Source organism: Rhinatrema bivittatum, chromosome 2 (genome assembly GCF_901001135.1).
Source record: "Rhinatrema bivittatum chromosome 2, aRhiBiv1.1, whole genome shotgun sequence".
In the NCBI taxonomy this organism is placed as follows: Eukaryota; Metazoa; Chordata; class Amphibia; order Gymnophiona; family Rhinatrematidae; genus Rhinatrema; species Rhinatrema bivittatum.
The window spans coordinates 661,221,305-661,246,581 of record NC_042616.1 but is presented as its reverse complement, the minus strand read 5'-3'; the positions used below and the strand labels follow the sequence as shown (position 1 = coordinate 661,246,581).

At 44.1% G+C, this 25,277-nt stretch overlaps 1 protein-coding gene across 1 annotated transcript in view; it reads right to left on the bottom strand.

Annotated features, from left to right (window-relative positions):
* PREX2 (phosphatidylinositol-3,4,5-trisphosphate dependent Rac exchange factor 2) overlaps positions 1-25,277 on the bottom strand; it is a 922,406-nt gene that overhangs the window by 750,284 nt on the left and 146,845 nt on the right. The window contains exons 4-5 of the mRNA XM_029591436.1: positions 18,437-18,541; positions 4,910-5,011 (exon numbers count right to left, since the gene is read on the bottom strand). Coding sequence (XP_029447296.1) covers positions 4,910-5,011; positions 18,437-18,541 — 207 coding nt within the window. The remainder of the gene's footprint in view (positions 1-4,909; positions 5,012-18,436; positions 18,542-25,277) is intronic.

The window sequence follows — 25,277 nt, the reverse complement described above, 5'->3', positions numbered from 1 at the left end:
TAGGGGGTGGCGGGGGGTCTGAACTCGGTGTAAGGGCTGGAGGGACGAGCCGTGTGGCTGGTGCTGACCGTCTTGCTGGGGAAGAGGCGGATGGTCAGGGGATTTATTATTTGGAAATGGTGTATGTTATTTGCAAGGCTCGGGCCTCCCTGGTGTTTATGAAACCTTCGGCCCTGTTAACCCAAACTATGGTCTGTGTGGTCATTGATTTGTAAAAGGGCGGATGTGAGCGAGTGATGTCCTGGCTGCCCATATTATGATAAGGTTTCCTTGTAAATGTTTATTGCAGTTAAATAATTTCAAGTACTTTTTTTTTTAGCCTTGGCAATTGTGGGATTTTTTTTAGATTCTAAGAAATCTCCTCAGGGAACCTAATCTGAACTTTTGACCCTTGCTTCATTGTTTATGGTAATGTGCCTTTTCTTCCCTTATGTTTTAGATTTCTTTATTTTCTTTTTCATTCTAGCTCAGAACCTAACTGGATCTCCCTTTTTTTGTGGACTTTAGTTATAGATGCTATTTTTTTTAATTATTTCTTTTTATGTTGCTTAATTATGTATTGACTTAGCACTATGATATTTCTGTTGTAAGTTGTATTTGTGTTAATCTTGAAAATTCAATAAACAATGTAAAAAAATAAATCTGTCTTTTATAACTTTGACTTGTTTGCCACCTAAAAATTTTTTAGGGCAATCTACTTAACTAATGCATGCTTAGGTTTCCTGTCAAATAAATTATTGTTATGCTTCCTATTTAGGCTGTTCTGAAATCTCCCTGAAAAGATTACAATTACTTCAAAATTCAGCAACTTAGTTGATCTTTGGAAAGTCTAAATTTGATCATGTAACACCATGTTTTCAAGAATTACCAGCTTGATTCAGAATAAAATGTAAGATTTGTTGCCTGACTTTTAGAGTTCTGTTTCAAGGCCATCCAGTATACTTAGCAAATCTAGTATTTCTATTCAAGCTATCCAGAAGCCTGCAATCTACACAACTTCAGATATGCTCCCTTCTCCTTATGAAATCTTGCTTGAAATTACTTGATGGACTACTTTTAAGTTTCAAACCCTTTTACTGTGGAATTTGCTTCCATAATATGCAAAGCTTGAATCAGATTATATGAAATTCAGGAAGTTTATTTATCAAGATGTGATTTTTTTTTTTTTGCAGACATATGACTTAGTTTTTTTCCTATGTAATTCATCCTATTTTCTTTTATTATTGTTATGATTCCTGCCCGCAGAGTTTCCCCCGCGAGCAGGCCTCTCACCTCCGTTCTTCTGCGCTATCGGCATGGAGCCGTTCCTGGAGATCTTATCCGTGTGGCTGAGTGCTGCCCACGTTCTTCCTAAGTGGCCAGGAGGCCGCCGCTGCCGCCGTGTCATCGCGGTCTGGAGACCGCCGCTGGAGCCTGCCTCTTGTACCTCGTGGTAGGGAGCCGTGAGCCTTCCTGCTGCCGTCTTCAGTGGCAGTGGGCCGCTATCTCTCTCTGGGGCCTGTCCTGCGGCCTGGGGCCGCCCCTGAGCTCTTCCATGCGGCAGGGAGCCACCATCTAGTTCTTCCTGCTCCTGCCTGCCTATAGGCATGTGGCTGCACCTCTCTACTAGATTTAAAGGGCCCGCGGCTGGATATGCCCTGGGCCCCACCTGATGATGTCTTCCTGAGCGTCTTCCTAGTTAGCCCTATAAAAGGGCTTCTCCAGCAGTCCTGCCTAGCCTTGCATTGGAGTTTCCTGCTCCTGGAAGTCTCATCTTCCGGCGCTCCATCAGGTCTTCGTTCCTTGTTCTTCATTGGAGCTCCATGTCCTGTCTCGCCTTAGTCTTCATTGCTTCCTGAGTCTTCGTGGTTTCCTGATGTTCCATGTCTTCATGTTCCAAAGTTCCCAGTCCAGGCTTCCTGATGTTGCAGACTCCTGACGTTCCAGTTCCTGATGTTCCGCTTCCTGATGTTCCGAGTTTCCGTTCCTCCTTTGCTTGTTCCGAGTCCTCTTGACCCTCCAGCGCCTCCGGGTCTCCATATGACACTTTGTTGGGGTAAATCCATCTGTTGGTTCCTGTTCTCGTCATTAGAGTTTCATCTCGGCTAGATTCCCTTCCTGCGCTTGTCCCGCTCTCCGCGTGGTCCGTGACCAGCCTCTTCAGGTTGTGTAGGGCGCGCATTGGGACAGGGTGGTCCATGACCAGCCCATTGGGTCCGCCCATGTCAATGGGCTGTGTAGGGTGCCCTGAGAGACAGTGCCAATGTCTGAACCTTTCAATCTTCTTGTCTCATCCAGAGTCTTCCAAGTTCCTCGTCTTGTCCAGAGCCTTCCAAGTTCCTCGACTCGTCCAGAGTCTTCCAAGCTCCTCGTCCACATCCAGAGTCTTCTCATCCATGTCTTGAGTCTTCTGTGTCACAAGGTCTCCGTCTGCCCTCATCCTCAGTCTGGCCTGCTGCTTCTTGCCAATACCCAGCAGCAGGTCCGAAAGGGCTGTGAACAGTCGGACTGTTCATTAACCAACATAATGTTGTTGGCTTCCAGAAGAATGCAGGTCCGGCAGAGGGTTAGACTTTGTCTTCATCCATGCTTGGAAATGTCTTGCCAACCCTCGGTGCTGTCTTGGATTCTTCTGGGATCATGCCGAGGCCCAAGGGCACACAACCCCCTCAAATGGGATCGCTCTCCTAGCGGTCCCAAACACAACAATTATGAAGAAATTATAGGATGCTTATTGTTTTAATTTATTTACTGTTTGGTTGAATTTAATTTAATTTTTTTATTTTTTTATGTGTTTATTTTATAGCTTTTACTATATAGATTGTAGTTTATTATTCCTTACTGTTTACTGCTTTGATTTTATTGAAAAAACAGTACATCAAAAATAAATATCAACTTTGAACTTTAGGTCAGGAGCAGGAAATAGCAAACTTATTTATTTTATTTATTTAAAGTTTTTTCTATACCGACTTTCCAATAACAGAATTATTGATCAATTTGGTTTACATTTTGAACAATAACAGTGACAAGCAAATGTCTTACAGAGAACAGGAAGAATAATTTGGAAATGAATATATGGGGTTAAACAAAGAAATACAATATACATAGCCTAATATAGGCAGAGGCAGATAACTTCTGTGTGGGGTTGATTATAGCTTTTAAGACTGTCAGGAGGTTGGGAATTGCATTTTGTACTTTTGGGCTGCCAAGGAGTTAAAGTTGAAGAATTCTTTGGGGAATTCTTTGTGATGATCTATGGAGTTCTTTGTGTTGTTCTATGGGGTATTGAATAGGGGTTCAAAGAGTTTTTAGAATTGAACTTGTCTAGTTCTTGTGTAGTTCTCTTATAGGTTGTTGACAATAGCTGATGTTCTTATATAGTTCTCTTATGGTTTGATAGAAAATGATTTAAAGGGGGACCTTGGCAGAGAAGCTTGCGCTGTCTGATGTTATGGAAAAGCTTGGTGGAAGAGCCAAGTTTTAAGCCTTTTTTTGAAAATAATGGGGCATTGCACTGATTTGAGTTCCGGTGGGAGCGTATTCCAGAGTTTCGGACCAGCTGTGGAGAATGCTCTTTTACTTGGCTTACATTTTCAAATCTACTCATTTTATTGTGAAAGGAAAAAGTATGCACAGAAAAAGCACGTGCAGATCTCTGCAGGTAATTATTTCAGAGGCAATTTTCTATGCAGGTCCCCACAATAAACACTCAGTTATACGGTGTCACCCCAATATACAACACATTGACTCATCCAATCTCACTCTAGCACACTATACACCAGGGATAGGTATCTCTGGTCCTTGAGTGTCACAAACAGATCTGGTTTTCAGGATATCCACAACGAATATGCATGTTAGATTTGTATACAATGGAGGCAGTGCCTGCAAATCTTTCTCATGGATATTCATTGTGGATAACCAGAAAAACCAGACATGTTTGCAGCACTCACAGACCAGAGTTGTCTGCCTCTGCTCTCCACTTTTATACTCAGTGTCACCATGTGCACTCTATCGAAGAAGAATAAAGGAATGAGAAAATCATAGAGAAACAGGAATGGCAATCAGGAGAGCAAAGGTGCAAAGCCAATAAAACAAGAGGACAATATTCTTTTGATGTGATTGCAAATGGAGAAAACATGGAGGTAGGATTTCAGCAGAACCTTAAAACTGCTCCTTACAGGTGTCTGAGTAGCCTGGTGATGGGTCCCAAGGTGGAAAACTGGGTAACAAATTGGCTGAGAGTGGTGGTAAAAGGAGCTCACAGTGAAGAAATGAGGCTGACCAGAGGTATGCAACAGAAATCAGTCCTGGGGTCAGTTTTAGTCAATGTTTTCATAAATTACTAGACAGTGGCAAGGGTTAGAAGGAAAGCTATATATTTTTTCAGATGACACTAAAATCTGTAAAGGATTGACCTTCAAGTGGGAATATAAAAACAAGGAGAGCTTAAAAAAGCATGTGGTGTAGTCAAGAGTATGGCACTTAAGATTTAATTCAAATAATGCAGTCATGCATTTAGGGCACAGAAAACCAAGGAAACAGCATCTGATGGGGGTGAGGTGTTGAAGGCTATCAAACAGAAGAGTGATCTGAAAATGGTCACATCTGACTGCCTTATTTTTAAATTACTAAAACAGAATACTCATGTCACCATAAGTAAACTGCACTCTCTTTTCTATTATAAGCCAGTAGTTTTACAGTACACAATACTTGCCCCACCTTCACAGTTCACTATGCACTTTGAAAAAAAAAAATGTCTACGGTACTTGATCTTAGTTAACTAGCAACATTCATAAGTGTTATTAAAAGGTACTAGTATGTGTATAGTAGCCATCAAATCTGTGAAATAATAATTATTATTACTAAGGGTGTAAATTTCATATACATGAAAGCAAACTTCACAGAAACAAAATTCATAGTACATACATACCCTCAAAAGAAGTGGATATTTGCAAATTCGCTGAATTGGTGCTACTAGATATCCTTCCAGAGGGACATCCGTGTTCTTCCAGCCTCCAAGCAGCATACAGTTCTGAAGCACAAACAGATTCAATTCCAAAATCCTAAGATCTAATCTACTTTATATTTAGGTATCTCACATTTATCATTTCCTTCCAGCTAAATTTTCTGAAATATTCAATTTCTAAATATGTGACTTAAATATGTTATATTTCTATAAGAACTTAAGATAACATTTTATTTATATATGGTCCTGTATTAAGGCAGCTCATAAATAATTATAACAAAGAGGAAAAATAAGCTATTTTAATGGTCAGAGTAGATTGACCTTGCAGTACTTATTTGCCATCACCCTCATATTCTATAGTTGCATGTGTGTTTAGAGCTGTTATACAATGCACTATACCCTTGCAAGTTAAAATAAAATTTAAAAAGTCAAAAACTTAAATATAGAGAAAGTGATAAGTTATTGCAAGACCCTATTAGGCAACAAGTAGCTAAACAGTTTATAGCACCACTTAAACCAAAACATTAATCCATTTATGGCTGAACCTAAAAAAGTAGAGGGAGGCACCTCAAAGGTTTTCAAGGAGAAAAATTTGAGTTGCAGCATTTTACTTTCTGGTAATCAGTCTGAAAAAGGATCCTAGAAAGGCTTGTAATAAAATTCCAACTGTTTTAATACCTATATACTAATGATGCAAGAAGAAAATGAATGAATGCATACATGGATAAGCAGGTTTACTGGGTACATTATTGTTATTCCTCGTAAAATATGCTGTTCAATACATGCTTTGAATGCCACTATCAAGATTTGATCCCTCCTGATGTAGTTTATGAAACACGGTCCGTATTGGGTGAACGTGAATGCAGTTGAAAAAGTTTTCCCTGTCACCTTGATGACATTTATTAAATTTTGGATGAACAACTTTGAATATTTTGAACATTGAAGTTCTCTTTTGTGTTCTCCTATTGTGTTGGTGATTTGGCTCTCCACCTCGACTTCTACAATTCCTAGTAAAACTATGTAACTACCAAAATGGTTTTTTTTTTAGTTTTATTTTCTCCTTGCAAGACAAAATTCTCTCCTTAGCAAATCTAAGATAACTTGCTATAAAACCTTGCAAACCTTTTTATTTGCACTCTCTTTCTTTTTAGGCTGATCACTATAAGGTCAATATTCAAAGCCATTTAGATGGAATATCTCACAAGTTATCGATCTAAATGGCTAATTATTCATCTAACTCACAAGTTATCCATCTAACTCGCAAGTTATCCATCTAAATCCAAGTTATTAATGTTATAAAGGCAGATAAGGGCAGATAAGGACCATTTGGCCTACCTTGTCTGCCCTAAGAGGTGTCATGGGTTTTTAAACCACTGCTTTATGCACTTTTCATTACAATCTGCTCAATTTCCCATGGATCAGGTTAAGATCACCTTCATCTTGACCCTGTTATATGGGAAGGCTCTTGTGTGGGCCTCTCCCTTGTGGGAATGTGGAGATTCTCTTCTTACGGATTTTGCTTCCTTCATACTGAATTTCAGACAAGTTTTTGATGAGCCGGGTCGATAGTCTACAGCGTCTTCGGATCTTTTGCACCTTCGACAAGGTTCCCGAACATTAATGGATTATGCAGTGGAATTTCATACTTTGGCTTCTGAATTTGGCTGGCGTGATCACAGTTTATGCAGCATTTTCTTGGAGGGGTTATCATCAAGAATAAAAGATGAATTTGCTGCTCGAGAACTGCCTTCGGAACTTGAATCTCTTATTGACTTGGCGGGACGAATTGATCGTCTTATCCAGCAATGCCTCCGGGAGGTTAAACCAATTTGCAAACCAGTTCTTCTAGCACCAGCTTTCTCTCGATCTACAGTCACACCTTCTTACACTGAATTAGGCTCTAACCATTCTGAAGAATCTAGGCAGCTGGGATGTAGTCGCCTAACACCAGAGGAGAGACAACGTCGTTGTTCCCAAGATTTGTGCCTTTACTGTGGAGGTAAAGGTCATATTTTGGTCCATTGTCCCAAGAGGCCGGAAAACTCTCGAGCCTAGGAGTCACTGGGGAGATTACCATAGGCTGTTCTAATCCTGCTCCCCAGTGCATGGTTTCAGTGACTCTTTTTCATCAGAAAGATTTGTTTACTACACAAGCCTTTATAGACTCTGGGGCTGGTGGAAATTTCATCTTGGCAAGGCTTGTTAAACAATTAGGACTTTCAGTCATTCCCAAGACACCTCCGCTCCTTATTTCCTCCATCCGAGGAGAATCGTTACCAGGCCAAGTGACTCATGTTACCAACCCCGTGAGGTTTTGTACTGGGATTTTACATGAAGAAGAAATTTCTTTCTATTAGAAAAGGCGATATATCCAATTGTCTTGGGTCTGCCATGGCTTCAAAAATATTCACCACATATTGACTGGGAGACTTTACAATTAGCTGCCTGGGGTCCAGTCTGTCATACATGTTGCCTTTATAATGTACCTTAACCATTGATTGTACTTGCTACGTCTTTTACTGGTCTGCCTTCTCAATATGAAGATTTCTTAGATGTTTTCTCGAAAGAAAAGGCGGAGACTCTTCCCGTGCACCGTCCGTTTGACTATGCTATTAATCTTCTTCCAGGTAGCATTCCTCCTAGAGGATGAGTATATCCATTATCTTTACCCGAAACTCAAGTTATATCACTCTATATCCAAGAAAATCTTCAACGTGGCTTCATCGTCCCTCTAACTCACCGGTGGGAGCCGGATTTTTCTTTGTGGCAAAAAAAGACGGGATTTGAGCTCTTCAATGGTTTCTTGGGTTTTCCAATTTTTACAGAAACTTTATTCCTAATTTCTCTCATTGCTTGGCTCCACTCACAGCTTTAACCAAGAAGGGAGCTGATGCATGGAACTGGTCTTCTAGACAAAGGAAGCCTTTAAAGATTTAAAGCAAGCATTTATTCAAAGTCCTTGTCTTAGACATCCAGATCCAACATGACCCTTTGTGGTTGAGGTAGATGCTTCAGATGTTGCTGTAGGAGCAGTTCTCAGCCAACATTCTGATACTGGAATGCTTTTACCTTGCTCCTATTTTTCTAGAAAGTTTTTACTGGCTGAAAAAAATTATGGTATTGGAGATAAAAATTGTTGGCAGTTAAAATGGCACTGGAAGAATGGTGACAATGGCTTGAGGGGGCATTACATCCAATAACCATCTTCACAGACCATAAAAATCTAGAATATCTCAGTAAGGCCCAACATTTGAATCCTCGTCAAGCTCGGTGGGCGTTATTTTTTAGTCATTTCAATTGCACTTTAAGATATCGACCAGCTACAAAAAAACATCAGGGCTGATATACTATCACGAGTTTATGAAACAGATGACATTCTGACTTCTCTACAATATATTGTGGATCCAGCACAAATAATCCTTATAGCAACACAAACTGTGCCAGTAGGGAAGACTGTAGTTCCCCTTCATCTTAGACAAAAAGTGCTTGCCTGGGCTCATGATTGTCTAACAGCTGGACATCCTGGTAGACTACACACTCTTGAATTATTGTCAATATTACTGGTGTCCAACCGTAGAGAATCCTATGTGGATTCTTGTTGAATTTGTGCACAGTAAAAACCTTTACTGGGGCACCCTTGGGGTCTATTTTGGAACTTTTGCCAGTTCCAAAAGCACTTTGGACTCATATATCTACAGATTTTATTGTAGAGTTGCCTCCATCAGTCAGTAAGCAAGTAATTTGGGTGGTAGTAGGTAGATTTTCAAAGATGGATCATTTCGTTCCTTTTCCTAAGTTACCCACAGCTCCAGAACTCGCACAATTATTTACACAATACATATTTCGGTTACATGGATGGCCTCAACATATTACTTCCGATCGGGGATCCCAATTCACAAGCAAATACTAGCAAGCTCTTTGTAAAAAATTTGGAGTACAGTTAGATTTTACCACGGCATATCATCCTCAAGGTAATGGACAAACTGAGAGAGTTAATCGAATTCTAGACATTCCTTCGCTCTTTTGTCAACTCTAAGCAAGACAACTGAGTGTCATTATTACTGTGGGCGGAATTCTCTCACAATATGCACGCCAATTCAGCTACTAAAAAATCTCCTTTTCAAGTAGTCTTTGGTTGACAACCTATTCCATCGCTGCCAAAGCAACTCATTGTCTCTTCTCCAGCTGCCCAGCTAACATCTCAGCAACTCCATGTGTTATGGAAGGACATTCAAGCAAATATTGCAAAGGCTACCAACGCTGCTAAAAAAAACCACTGACAAACATCGACGTCCAGCTCCTCATTTCTGTACTGGAGACAGAGTATGGTTAAGTACACGTCATATTCGCCTTAGACTACCTTCAATGTAGTTGACACCTAAGTACATTGGACCTTTCAAAATTATCGATCTTTTAGGTTCAGTAACTTATCGTTTATAATTAACTTCTACACTTCATATACATAATTCATTTCATGTATCCTTACTAAAACCACTAATACTTTCCTGGTCGCATCGTAAGATACCAAAAACTCCCAAAGTGGTATCCGAAGAAGATCAAATCTATCAAGTCAAAGAAATTTTAAACGTGCGCCATCGTCTCCGACGCTGGGAGTATCTTATAGCTTGGGAACGCTATGGACCAGAAGAAACTACTTGGGAACCAGCTTCTCACATTCTGGATAAATCCCTCCTTCAGCAATTCATAAGAACATAAGAACATAAGAACATGCCATGCAGGGTCAGACCAAGGGTCCATCAAGCCCAGCATCCTGTTTCCAACAGTGGCCAATCCAGGCCATAAAAACCTGGCAAGTACCCAAAAACTAAGTCTATTCCATGTTACCATTGCTAATGGCAGTAGCTATTCTCTAAGTGAACTTAATAGCAGGTAATGGACATCCACACAAGCCTAAGCCTTTTTTGAGAGAGTGTAAGAGGAGAGGTACTTAGAAAACCTAGGGGTGTGCATTCGGTCCCTACGTTTGGCAATCCACAACAGATGTGGCCATATTCATTGTATGTGGGGAAGCGAAACGTATCGCAATTCCCCATGAATACACGAATCTTCGCCGAATTATTCGGCCGCCTAAAGAAACCAATTTAAACAAAGCCCCCACTCTCCTGACCCCCCCCCCCAAAGACTTACCAAAACTCCCTGGTGGTCCAGCGGGGGGTCTGGGAGCATCCCATGCACTTGCACCCTCGGTGCCAGTTTCAAAATGGCGCCGATAGCCTTTGACCTACTATGTCACAGGTGCTACTGGTGCCATTGGTCAGCCCCTGTCACATGGTAGGAGCACAAGATGGTGCCAATGGCCATGTGACAGGGGCTGACCAATGGCACCGGTAGCCCCTGTGACATAGTAGGTCAAAGGCACCATTTTGAAACCGGCACCGAGGGTGCGAGTGCAGGGGATGGCTCCCGGACCCCCCTCTGGACCACCAGGGAGTTTTGGTAAGTCTTGGGGGGGGGTCAGGAGGGTGGGGGGTTGTAGTTAATTTTAATTTTAGCGGGGATACGAATAGAAATCGACGTATTAACGTATCGGGGCGCCATACGGCCGAATGCAATGTATCTGCCCCCCGACGAATCCGAATCCCAAATGCAACGTATGGCGTCCCTCTGCACATCCCTAAGAAAACCTGGCAGCGATTCGCAACAGCCAGGCCTTCCTACCTGCTCCGGCGGGTCTGCCGGATCTATTTTTGGCCTCAGGAATCGATCGCGCTGCTCGCTGAGGGCAGGCCAATCGCATGGCTTGAATCATTGTTTTGGGAGCATTGGTGCACGTCTCCCTTAGGGACGCACGCGCGCAGGTCAGTGACATCATCGGATGTCATAAAGAGGCGGCGCGCTGAAGATTTAGGCTCATGGCTTAGAACTTGCTTTGGAGCTTATTTAAAGAGCAACCATCAGCTGTCCCTTTGTCCTGGCAACAGTCGTGCGTGAGTGAGGTCTGTCAGTCTGCTCCAGCTTCATTCTTCTTCAGCTTCAGCTTGTTCCAGCTTCATCTTGATCCTGCTTCAGCTTGTTCCAGCTTCATTCTGATCCTGCTTCAGCTTGCTCCAGCTTCGTCCAGATCCAGTCAGATCCTAATCCAGCCTGTTCCAGATCCAGTATTTTCCACGATTCAACTACCTTTCACTGACATTCCCAGCTTCCAAAGACTGAACTCCAGAGGAACGTGGACTGGTAGGAACTAATATTTGTTGGGTTTTCTTCGCTTGCACCGCCTTCCGCTGACAAATTCTCAGGGGCTCCACCTTTGAGACAAACTTCATAATGTCACAGAGAAAGGGTCCATGATCTCAACATGGGCAAAATGAGTCAGCACAAAAAACTAATCTAGTATGGCAGGTGCATACTGTAGAGCATATGGGGAATGGTTAATTTGGTCACTGGTCCATGCTTGATTCCATCAGGGGCCTGTGATCCTTGGGCTGCTCCCCAACAAGATTATGCAGTGCTGTAAGGACTTCAGGAACAAGGCTTTGAGCAGCTTCTCTATAACAGAGGCAAATAACTAAAAAGTGTTGTTTCATTTCCTGCAGGTTTATTGTACTATATAATAGTAGGATACACCCACACAGAATATCTCAACATGACTTTATTTTGCTGCTTTAAACTTAGCAAATTATTTATGTTAGAAAAAAAACATGAAGCATTATTGACTAGAATCAAAGGAATGCAGAATATTGTTTAAAAAATAAAATGCGCCAGCCACATGACTCAAATTGTGGCATCAAGGTAGCTGCTTAGAAAGCTCCATATGTTTATTAATATTTGAGTCTGTAGCCCACTACAATTGAAGGTTCAAACTGCCCTGCATATACGTCTTTGGCAACAGTATTTACATGTTCTTGCTGAGGAGGAGCACACGGACAGGCCTGGATTTAGGCATAGGCATACTTGCATACCTGGGAACTTTTGATTTCCACTCACCCTGAGATTGTTACATATTAGGGTGAGACTGGGGGTCAGCATATGCATCAACTTCCTCTCATATACTTACATGTTTACACATATATGCTCATCTTCTCACATACACTCCTCTCATTCTTTCACATATGCACTCTCTCACACACATGTCCACACTAACACACTTCTCTCCCTCTTCCACACACTTATGCACACTCATAAACATGTAAACCCATACACACACACACATCCTCCCACACACTGACATCACACATACATGCTCACACACACATTTTTCTCCCTGTCACTCCCATGCTCACTCCCAATCTCACTTCTCTCCCACACACATACCCTTGCTCTCTCCCTCTCTCTCTCTCTCTCTCACACACACACACACACAAACGTTCTCTTTCTCATTCATACACATGCTCATTCATTCTCTCTTCTTACTCCAACCCACCAATGAAAATAGCCAAGGCCTGCTGGATCTTCTCTTCCTGCTGCTCCTGCTTCCCTGCAGGGCTGACTGATCACCTCCTCCTCCTGCTATCCCATGGAGGCCAACCGATTGCATCTCCTTTCCTTCCCTCTGAGGAGCCTACACAGCCCTTATTTTTTACTTCTGCCAGCAAGTGAGGGTCTCTGATGATCTGATGCTCCTCCTTTTCCTCCCCCACACCAGCTTTTCAGCACTTTTTTTTTCTGGGTCCTGCTTTTTCAGCAGCAACCAGAGTTTTCAGATGTTGGCCCAGAGACCCCGCAATTCCTCTAGAATCTTTTGCATCGATTGTCACATGTATGATTTTTTTACCTGCTGGTGAGAGGTTGTATGTGTGCACCTGGTGCAAAGAGCTCCTGGCTCTCAGAGAACGAGTCCGATCTCTGGAGGCTAGAGTAGCAGACCTGGAGGAGCTGAGGCAGACAGAGAGGTACATTGATGAGACCTTCAGGGACATAGTAGCCAAGTCCCAAATCCAGTCTGGCAGCCCCAGTGCTGCCTTGGATCAGAAAGGTCTCCCGGTTGGAGAGCATCACCCTAGTGTAGCAGGAAGTGATCCTGTAGCAAGGACCTGCTCTCCAGGTGATGCATTGTCCTCTCACACTGAGGACGAGTCTCCCAGGGTTGCTGGGAGACTCGTCCGCCATCATAGTTGGAAATTCAGTTATTAGAAATGTAGATAGCAGGGTGGCTGGTGGACGTGAGGACCTCCTGGTAACTTGCCTGCCTGGTGTGAAGGTGGCAGACCTCACACTTCACCTAGATAGGATTATATACAATGCTGGGGAATAGTAGGCTGTCATAGTACATGTGAGCACCAATGACAAAGGAAAATGTAGGAGAGAGGTTCTGGAAACTAAATGTAGGAATTTAGGTAGAAAGCTGAAATCTAGAACCTCTAGGGTGGCATTCTCTGAAATGCTTCCTGTTCCAAGTGCAGGTCCCCAGAGGCAGACAGAGCTCCAGAGTTTCAATGCATGGATGAGACAATGGTGCATGGAACAGGGATTCAGTTTTGTAAGAAACTGGGGAAACTTTTGGGGAAGGGAGAGACTTTTCCGAAAGTATGGGCTCCACCTTAACCAGAGTGGAACCAGACTGCTGGTGTTAGCAGCGTCGGCCGCGGCCTGCCGCAGCCAGGACCGGGTGTCATGGCCGCCGGCCGCGGTCGGCCGCGACTGAGGCAACACCAGGGGAAGCAAGGACAGTGAGGGTAGCTTACCTGGATCGCCGAGGTGGCCTGCGGATGCCTGCTGGGGCAGGCAGCTTCCTCTCTTTTCTCTTCAGCCGCCGCCATCGCTGACTCTGCAGCATGGCTCCGCGGTGATCCAGCTCCTCCCCCTCAGTTCTTAGGGCCACGCGCGCGGCTAAGAAGATTTCTTAAAGGGGCCATGACAGGAAGTGACATGGCTCCTCCTGAAGCTCCTCCTCCTGCTTCCTGTACTTAAGGCAAGGGCTGAGCAGTCAGTCCTTGCCTTGGTATTAAGGTTCCTGCCTTGAGTGTGTTCCTGGCTCCTGGTTCTTGTTTCTTCATCCTGTCTTCTTCCCTGCTCCGTGGACTGATTCTTGGCTGCTGACTTTGGACTGGTGTTCGTGTCTTCTCCCAGCTGGTTCCTGGTTCGGCTCTGGATTCTTCTTTGGCTTGACCCCGGTACGGATTTGGACCCTTCTCCTGCCTCTACCCTGGTACGGCTGCGGACCCTTCTCCTACTTCGACCCTGGACTGGATTCGGACCCCGCTGGTATACTGAACATTGGACTGGACTTGGATTTTTCTTCAATTTCATCCTCAGACTGTCACGACCTGCTGGAGGCGCCAGCCGTCTGGAACCCACGACCTGCAGGAGGCACCTGCATCCAGACCTCTTACAGTCTTCAGAGGAGTCGCCTAAGTCCCAGCGGCCGGACCCCTATGGGCTTCTCCTTGGGGGGTCGCGTGCTTCCAGGGTGAAATCTTCTAGCAAGAGTCTTCAGTTCAACAGGCCTCGCCCTTCGACGGTAGCTGTTACCGCGAAACAAGGGTCCACTTTCATAACAGCTGGCACTAACTTTCAAAAAGGAAATAGAGCAGCTTTTAAACTAGAACAAGGGGGAAAGTCAACAATCACTCAGCAGTGCATGGTTCGGAGGAATGTGTCCTTGAAGGAAACTAATGAAACAGAAGAGTTAGGGCATCCCAACAGAGAGGTTCCAATAAAAGCAAACGTAGCTATGTGCCTATATGTAAAAAATCACCTGAGCTAAAGATTTCCAAATTATCTCTAAGAACTGAAAAGCATGTTGTTAATACAAACAAAAAATACACTTTGAAATGTCTGTATGCCAATGCCAGAAGTCTAAGAAGAAAGATGGGAGAGTTAGAGTGTATAGCAGTAAATGATGAGATTGACATAATTAACATCACAGAGACCTGGTGGAAGGAGGATAACCAATGGGACAATGCTATATCAGGGTACAAATTATATCGCAACAATAGGAAGGATCAACTTGGTGGGGGTGTTTATGTCCGGGAAGGTATAGCGTCCAACAGGATAAAGATCGTACAAGAGACTAAATGCTCAGTAGAATCTATATGGGTAATAATAATATGTGTGTTGGGTAAGAGTATAGTTATAGGAGTATACCATCCACCTGCACAAAATGGTCAGACAGATGATGAAATGCTAAGAGAAATCAGGGAAGCTAACCAATTTGGCAGTGCAGAAATAATAGGAGATTTCAATTGCCCCAATGATGACTGGGTGGATGTAACATCAGGACTTGCTAGAGACATAAAGTTCCTGGATGTAATAAACTACTGCTTCATGAAGAAATTGGTTCAGAAACCAACAAGAGAGTGAGCTATTTTAGATTTAATTCTTAGTGGAGCACAGGATTTGGTGAGAATGGTAACAGTGGTGGGACCACTTGGCAATAGTGATCATAACATGATCAAATTTAAACTAATAACTGGAAGGGGAACAATAAGTTAATCTACAGTTCTAACACTAAATTTTCAAAAGGGAAACTTTGATAAAATGAGGAAAATAGAAAAAAACTGAAAGGTGCAGCTTCAAAGATTAAAAGTGTCAACAGGAATGGACATTGTTTAAAAATACAGGGGTAGATTTTTAAAAAATGCGCGTTCGCGTACTTTTGTTGGCGCATCAGTCGCAAACAAAAGTACGCTGGATTTTAGTAGATACGCGCATAGCCGCGCGTATCTGCTAAAATCCAGGATCAGCGCGCGCAAGGCTGCCGATTTTGGGCAGCCAGCGCGCGCCGAGCCGCGCAGCCTGCCTCCGTTCCCTCCGAGGCCGCTCCGAAATCGGAGCGGCCTCGGAGGGAACTCTCTTTCGCCCTCCCCTCACCTTCCCCTCCCTTCCTCTACCTAACCCACCCCCCTGGCCCTATCTAAACCCCCCCCTACCTTTGTCCACGGATTTACGCCTCCCAGAGGGAGGCGTAAATCCACGCGCGCCAGCAGGCCGCTGGCGCACCGAGACGCAACCCGGGGGCGGTTCCGGAGGGCGTGGCCATGCTCCCAGACCACCCTGGGCCGAAACCACGCCCCCCGGCCCGCCCCCAAAACGCCGCGTCCCGCCCCCAAAACGCCGCGTCGATCGGCCCCACACCCGACACGCCCCTGACAAAAAACCCCCGGGACTTACGCGAGTCCCGGGGCTCTGCGCGCGCCGGCAGGTCTATGGAAAATAGGCGCGCCGGCGCGCAAGGCCCTGCTCGTGTAAATCCAGGCGGATTTACGCGAGCAGGGCTTTTAAAATCCGCCCGACAATCCTTAGGGAATAGTCACTGCTATTACTGGCATTAGTAGCATGGGATCTACTTATTGTTTTGGGTACTTGCCAGGTTCTTATGGCCTGGATTGGCCACTGTTAGAGACAGGATGCTGGGCTTGATGGACCCTTGGTCTGAACCAGTATGGCAAAGTTTTATGTTCTCATCCCAGTGTTTGGGACGCATTCGTAGAATTTCCAAATATGCATACTAGGCCTGTGCCTAAGGCAGAAAAATTCCTGCAAGGCCTCCAATTTGATCCACTGCCCTCCCTTCACACACACATCATGTGGCCCACCGCTTCTGATTTCATGCAGCCCCCCCCCCCCCCACACACACACACACGTACATATACTTACACACCTCACTGCTCATTCTCCAGCTAGGGTTGCCAACTTTTCCATGGAGCAGGACCAGACACTTGAGGGGGAGGGAGAGGGGGCCAGCCACAGTCACTCCCCCCATTCTTCCCTTTCAAATCAAGCCTTGATTTTTTTCCTAGGCAGAATCTGCCTGCCTGTCTCTGGGGCTCGGGTTCGTCTTGCCTCTTCCTCTGCAACTCCCAGGAGGACAGTGCAAAGTAGCAACAGGTTCAGCACAACTAATTATCTTTAGCTTGGAGAGATGGGGCTGCACCACATGGGACTTAGATGAGGTCAACTCCACAGCTGTGGAAGACGCAAAGGAGGAGGAGAGTCAAACCGACCCTCGAAAACAGGCAGGTGATTGGAGCACTGCCAGATTGCCACCACTGATTGGCTCCTGGCCTTGCCTGACTGGGTTTTACAGTGTCCGGTTACCCTTGTAATCAGACACTGTACAACAGGCTGGAGAACTGCTATTACTAGCAGCAGTAACATGGGATAGACTTAGTTTTTGGGTACTTTGCCAGGTTCTTATGGCCTGGATTGGCCACTGTTGGAAATAGGATGCTGGGCTTGATGGACCCTTGGTCTGACCCAGTACGGCATGTTCTTATGCTAGAGCCTTAGCTAGAGCTAGGGTGTCCAAAAGCGGGCAATTGGTCCCCAAACAGATCCCTGAGGTACTCCACTGCCCACTCCCTTCCACTGAGAAAATTGTCCATTTAATCCTACTCTCTGTTTCCTGTCTTTTAGCCAGTTTGTAATCCATGAAAGGACATTGCCACCTATCCCATGACTTTTTACTTTTCCTAGAAGCCTCTCATGAGGAACTTTGTCAAACGCCTTCTGGAAATCCAAATACACTACATCTACAGGTTCACCTTTATCCACATGTTTATTATCTCCAGCTGCTATCACCACAAAACAAATAGGCTCTGAATAATCCAGTGCCCCGCTCTCACAGGAACTGATGCATTTCTGCTCTATCTGGGCTTCTCTGTGAGGGGGAGGGGGCCAGTGAGTGTGGGGCTGCAGGATTAGTAGTCAGTGCCTGCTTGCCATAACAGTGCCAGAGCTAGGGCTCTGAGGTTTGTTGAAGGAGGGGTGGGGGGTAAGAGAAGAAGGGCCAGCTGGAGGAAGGGAGTGGGGAAAGGAAATTCTGAGTTGTGAGGGTAAGAGATCTGCCAGGGGGAGAAGAGTTCTAGCAAATGTAATTCCAGTGGTGAGGGGCAGAATATCCCCCAGCACTGACAGTGCTTAGGAGCAGCAGGAGGAAAAATCTGTCAGTGGAGGAGCAACTGTATCAGGGAAGGTTAGCATTAATAGCTTAACTTTCTTGAATTGCTGTTCAGTGGAAATGTATTAAAGATTCACTTGTGACTAGGAGTCAAAGCTGTTTTGTTTGTTTTGCTGTTCTAAAATCTCTACAGATATAAGTTAATGGCCCTAATAGGGCCAGTAAGTTAAAACTTATAGTTTCAAGACTCATATAATAAATAGGAAGAGGAGAATATTTATTGTCCTTCCCCAGCCATACAATCAACAACCCACTATGTCTAGCAAAAGACAATGAAATTAGTCAGCCACAAACAAAACATGCAAAAAATGGGGCAAATTTTTTTGAAAAAGTTATGCTACAATCTTTTTTGCAGCATGAGAAAAAACGTTTTGGACTGAATATCTGCTGATATTCAATCATTCATGTAGCTCAGGGATTTTTGCAAAAATGAGCCCATACTGTCCAATATCCCAAATTCCCATTCTCTTAGCCAAACCACATCATCTGCTCAATGTTCCAAAAATACTACATAGCCTGAATTCTACTGACAGCCTTAAAATTCCCTCTCTTCCAATCCCAGGTTTGTACCAAGCTAGTTAAATGTGAAAAATGTAAGATTTCTCATATACATTTCCAACTGTAATCCTTACCAGAAGAAAAGTTCTCACTGTCCTTATTTTGTTTAGCTCCAGCAGAAGTTTCTGAGCCTTCTCATGGTTGCTGCAGTATTCATCATAGATACGAAATCTGTCCTTCTGCGGCAAGAAAGGAATAAAAACAAAACTCATACAATTGTTCACTTATTTACTTTCTTGTTTGTTATTTTCAGTTCTGTACAGTACATCTTTGGTCACTGCCTCAGGCTTTAACTTTAATTTCTGACTCACATTTAATCACAGCAATGTTTATTTCATATTTTACCCAGAGAATTAACCTCTGTCCGTTCTAGTATCCCTCTTGTGCCAGAGGTGTGAAACAAATATTGTTGGAGGTGAGACTGCCCTCTCATGTGCCGGTGAAATATACTAAGGGGGCCGATGCAATACAGTGCACTCAGCCGAGCGCATCGTTTAACCCACAGTTGGACGCGGGTTGTATAGGCTCAACCTAATCCCTTTATGCAATAAGGGATTTGCATCTCCATAATGCATGTCCAATGTGCGGCAAACTAATAGCGCTCATCACATGTACATGCATTTTGATAAGGCTATTAATCACCCAAAATGGAAAAAAAAATGTGCGACTAAAAATTACAGTTTTGCACTCAGAAATTCATGCCTGCCTAGAGCAGGCATGAATTTCTGAGCGCTCCCAAAAGCTGTACAGAAAATCAGAAAATACTGCTTTTCTGTACATCCTCCTACTTAATAGGAAGAAAACCTTTTAAAAAGTTGTTTTAAAAGTTTAAAAAATAGTGCCGGCAGACAGGTTTGGGAAACGGACGCTCAGTTAACAAGCGCCCGTTTCCCAAACCCGCGGCTGTGGCACTGATTAGGAAAACGGACGCCGATAAATTCAGCGTCTGTTTTCCTAACTGATGGACGGCCGCTGACAGCCGACCACTTGTGGGCTCCCTCTATCAAGGAGGTGCTAGGGGCGGTGCAAGCGTCCCTAGTGCCTCCTTGACAATGCAACCCCTAATTTAAATATTGCATGGCATCCCCAGGAGAGGTGCACGGGGGCACGCTAGGAAAGCAGGTGCTGAATACTCAGTGCCCACTTTCACCATTCTGTTTTGCATCGGCCTCTAGATGAGCTGCAACTGTAAATAAACTACTCATTTTGTCACCTTTCAGGTTTCACTATACTTTGTTATTGAGAACTTCCCAGCAATGGGAGGTCCAAAGAAGTGTGACTTGAATGGTCCTTCCCTCTAAAGGGATGGCTTTTGGAAATGGTCTAAAATGTGGCTCCATAATTCTGTTCTAGAGTCTGAATCTGATCTTGAGGCATTCTGGACTAGAGTGGTGGAGATATTTTGATCCACTAGAGAGAGCACAAATGACTCTCTTTGGAAAGGGCTGAAGGGCAACTGGAAGGAGTAGATCCTGTAATCCTGGGGAACATATCCAGTCCAGCAAAGTGTGAAGCCAGTATGGTGGCTAAAGTGTTACAGTAGAGAAGAAACTTCCCGTTCTTCTGTGGGGCCGAAACGAAGGAAAAGTCTTTATTGGGACCCAGAGGAAATAATTTTCAGTGCAGCAGAGAAGGCAAGTAACTGTCTACGAACTGTGGGACTGTCTGAGAAGCTGTGCCTTATTTTTCTTGAACTTTGAACTGCCTTTGTTTTCATCTTGGATTGCTTTTCATTTTTTTTGATTGCTTTTCATTTTTTTGGATTTTGTTTGATGATCCCTTGGGCCCCGCAGGTGAATTCTGCTCCCCGTCCCTATAGCACAAATCCAGGCATTTTTCCAGAAACTGCAACAATTTAATTGGTGCTCACCAGTGTCTGAAGTTGACCTCTGGTGATGAGGAAGGGTTTACATAAGTATTTCTAGGGGGGGGGGAAAATAGCAGTACTAGTTAGGGGTGTGCATTCGTTTTGAACTTAAATGTAAAACGCAACTTATTTTTGTTTTTTAACTTAAAAAAGTGATGAGGCGAAAACGATCGGATTTCCAACGTATTCAACATAGCTATGTTGAATACGTTGGAAATCACGATTGTTGATCCTAAATAAAAATTTAAACCCCTCACCCTCCTTAATCCCCCCCCAAGACTTACCAAAACTCCCTGGTAGTCCAGCAGGGAGTCAGGACGCCATTTCTGAACTCCTTTGCGAGGAGCACGTGACGTCGGCGTCACGTGATTCCCCGCGCGTTCGCTCTGGGACCCTCGTTGCACCCAAAAGGAACTTTTGGCCAGCTTGGGGGGGCCTCCTGACCCCCCCAAGCTGGCCAAAAGTTCCTTTTGGGTGCAACGAGGGTCCCAGAGCGAACGCGCGGGGAATCACGTGACGCCGCGTCACTCCGACGTGACGCCGACGTCACGTGCTCCTCGCAAAGGAGTTCAGAAATGGCGTCCTGACTCACCGCTGGACCTCCAGGGAGGTTTGGTAAGTCTTGGGGGGGGGGGGGATTAAGGAGGGTGAGGGGTTTAAATTTTTATTTGCACGTATGGACATAGACTCAACTTATGGAATTCTCCATATGTCCATATTGACCGAAATTGACCCCCCCTTTCGACTTATGGACTTATGAACATAAACTTTTGCTCTGCACATCCCTAGTACTAGTACCACTGATTATTCATACTTAGCAGTGTTGGCTGAAATATATTTTGTCAATGCAGATATTCAATTTTGCTATTCAATTTTACTTAAGAGGAAACTTCTGATTTTTATCTAAATCTATTTCTCTAGGTACCTCTCCATGCATTTGAAACAATTGTACTTGGATTTTGAAATTAATGGTATTAATAATAACAAAAATATTGCATCACTATACCTCCACCCTAAAAAGAAATCAGATATTTAGTTGCAATAGTGTGTGAAGGACAAAGTAGGATAATAAACTATGGCATAAGCATAAGTATTTAGATTTATATGGCATCTCTCATTCAAACAGGATTCCCAATGTACTTCATAATTTTTTCTTTTATTTTCTTTAATAGGAGGTTTAATCTTCCTTCTTTGGGAAAGATTGTTATTGTATCCCCAATGAGGTTGGGCGGCAAGGTGTTAACCTCCAATGTTGTACAGATTTTCAATATCAACTGAAAGACCAAGAAGACATCATCCTCAGCTCATGGCTCACACTTCTGCACTTGGATCTTAGTACTTTAGAAACATATATGCAGCAACCTCTGGGATGGATGAGTTGGCTGCATATTTATGGCACATGGTCCATATGGTAGCATAGTAACATAATAGATGATGGCAATTAAAGACCTCTAGCCCATCCAGTCCGCTCAGTTATTCCTGTCCACATGGCAAAGATATATTCCAGCTGCCAGCCTTGGACTGTGACTACTTGTACAATCTCTCTCCTTATCTAGGTCAGGTTTTTTTTTTTTTAAATCTTCCTCATTTGTATTCTACCATTATGAGTGGAGAAGCATATGAGATCCCTACATAATTCACACTCAGCACCCATCACGTTTCATGTCTAACCACTAAACTTTATAATAATCTAGCGATCTGTTGTCTGAACATCTGTCTTCCAAGCTGCCCTGTGCGGATTGCCAGATGGAGACAACTACATGAACATCTAGACTTCTAGGTTTTACTGTCCTTGCAGCTTGCCAGATAGACCAGAGTGTGTGATTGCTTGCATTTCTGCTAGCGCTTTAATACGTCATATTACCCACTTTGCCATTCATTCTGGCACCCCTAATACTTGTTGAATCATAAGAAAGGCACTTATGCTTCCATTGTATCTTCACTTTTTGCAGCTTATGAACTTCTGCACTTATGTTATGCCTTTTTGAAGGAATAATTCACACATAAGCACATAAATTGGCTGGCAAATACTATATGTGCATAAGTTAACTGATTTTCAAACTGGACTTATGTGCCTAAGTCCACTTTTAAAATTATCCCGGCAAAAGTATGCACACACGCACAATTGTATGTGCTATTTGGTGCACGAAGTTCTACTGAGAGAATTTATGCACGTACTGTATGTTGTAAAATCAAAAGTATGTGTCTAAGTCCAACCCCATCGAGATTCTACTCTCTAAAAAGCCTCTCCCTTATGAATGAGCATAAAAATACATGCATATAGTATGTATGTGCACAATGTTAAATGCGAATCAATCATGGCAATTTTCTAAAAGACCTTTCGGTGGATAAATCACTATTTTATCTACAGAACTCCCTTTGAAAATTATTCTCCCTAAGTCCGTTATTGTGTTAGCTTCTACTACCCTCTCCAGGAGGGCATTTCACACATCCACCACTCTTTCTGTGAAAAAATATTTCTTCGGAGTCTTATAGCATAACTCCTTGTTCTAAAACATCCTTTCCAATGACAAAGATTTACCTCTTATTCATCATTATCTTTCAGAAACTTGAATGTCTCCCCTGTCTTTCCTCTCCTTTAGGGTATACATAGTTACATTATTAAGTCTTATCTTGAAAAACTTTTGGTGTAGCTTCAACACCATTCTATCTTGACTTCCTCCACTCTATCTAAGATCTTCCTGAGGTATGGCCTCCAGAATTGGATACAAAAGTGGTATTGTGAGACTCAGAGGTAAAGGGGGGAATATGAAGAGGCTGATAAGGAAAAAGCAAAACTTGGGGCCTGGAGTAGGATCACATAAAGCAAACAAATAAAATTAGAAGTGAGGTAAAACTAAATCAATTTTTAAAACAGTGGGGTAGATTTTCAAAGGGGTACGCGCGTACCATACGCGCGTACCCCCCGAAAACCTACCCCAACCCCCCCCCCCCGCGCGCACCGAGCCTATTTTGCATAGGCTCGGTGGTGCTTGCAAGCCCCGGGACGCGCGTAAGTCCCGGGGCTTGCATGGAGGGGCGTGTCAGGGGGCGTGCCGCAAGTGACGTGGAGTTTCGGGGGCGGGCTGCGAGTGACGCGGCGTTTCGGGGGCGGGCCTGGGGGGCATGGCGCCGGCCCGGGGGCGTGGTCGAGGCCTCCAGACCAGCCCCCGGGTCGGGTGATGGCGCACCAGCAGCCCGCTGGCACGCGCAGATTTACCCCTGCTTTCCGCAAGCGTAAATCTGCCAACAAAGGTGGGGGGGGTTTAGATAGGGCCGGGGGGGGTGGGTTAGGTAAGGGAAGGGAGGGGAAGGTGAGGGGAGGCGGAAGGAAAGTTCCCTCCGAGGCGCTCCGATTTCGGAGCGGCCTTGGAGGGAACAGGCAGCGCACGCTGGGCTCGGCGCACGCAGGTTGCACAAATGTGCACCCCATTGCGCGCACCGACCCCGGATTTTATAAGATACGCGCGGCTACGCGCGTATCTTATAAAACTAACTAAACTTAAAGAAGACAATATTCAAAGCCTTTTAGATGGATAACTTCCCATCCAAGTTAGCCATTTAAATGTTTAGTTTTGAATATTGAACTCCTAGTAGATAAGGTGATGGGGCTGGATGGGATACATCCAAGGTGCTGAGGGAACTTAGAGAAGTCCTGGCAGCTCTACGGGTTGACTTTTTTATTGCTTCTTTAGAGTTAGGAGTGGTTCTGGAGAACTGCATTGGGGGAGATGTGGTTCCTATTTATAAAACTGGAAGTAAGGAGTATGCTGGGAACTACAGAGTAGTTAGTCTGAGCTCTGTAAAGAGCAAATTTAACGGAATCATTGATAAAACAGAGAATTCTGCAGTTTCTGGAATACAATGGATTGCATGATCAGAGACAGCATGGTTTTACTAGAGATAAATCTAGTCAGATGAATCTGATCAATTTCTTTGATTGGGTGACCAGAGAACTGGATCAAGGGAAAGTGTTAGGCATAGTGTAATTGGATTTCAATAAGGACTTTGACTTGGTCCCGCAAAGAAGACTAATAAACAAATTAAACGCCATTGATATGGAACCTAAAGTGACTGACTGGGCTAGAAACTGGATGAATGGGAGGCAACAAAGGGAAGTAGTAAATGGAGTTTACAATGATGAGGGAGGAATTACTAGTGGTGTGCCTCAGTGATAAGTCCTGGGATCTGTTCTTTTCAACATTTTTGTGAGCAACAAAGCAGAAGGATTTCAGGAAAAGTTTGTCTTTTTGTTGATGATACCAAAATCTGCAATAGGCTAGACAGCCAGGAAGGTGTGGACTGGAAAACATGAAGAGAAATCTATTACAGCTCAAGGAATAGTATAGAGACTGGCAGCTAAGATTTAATGCTAAAAAATGCAGAATAGTACATTTAAGGGAGGATTTTAAAAAGGCCACGTGCATAAAATCCGGCCTTTACATGCGTGGCCGGGCCTAGCGCGCGCCGAGCCTATTTTCAAAAAGGCCCAGCCACACGTGTAAAGGCCAGCATGCGCATAAATGTGGGCCTTCCTGAAAGGGGCAGGCCGGGGAATGTTTTCTGAGTGGGGCAGGGCGGTCCGGGGGCAGGCAGGGCAGGACTAGAGCCACCCAGTACAGCAGCCATTTGCAGAAGCAAAAGGTAAAATAAAAAAAATAGGAGTAGCTAGGATAGGGATAGGGGGACGGTAGGATAGGGGAAGGGGAAGGGAGGATAGGCTAGGGGATTTGGAAGTCCCCTTCAAGTCCCTTCCCTAGTTCCCTCCCAGCGGACTGGCAGGGAACTGGGGAAGGCCCCGATGCGTCACCGCGCAAATTTGCTAAAGTATACCCCTCTTGCATGCGCTGACCTGGAATTTTATAACAGATATAAACCGGTTGAAGTCGGTTCAGAGGGTAGCTACAAAAATGATCAGTGTTTCTTCATTCTAAAGCATATGGGGACAAACTTAAAGATCTAAACATGTGTGCCCTAGAGTAAAAGTGAGATAGGGGAGATATGATAGAGATATTTAAATAACTCAAATATTTCATGCACAGGTGGCA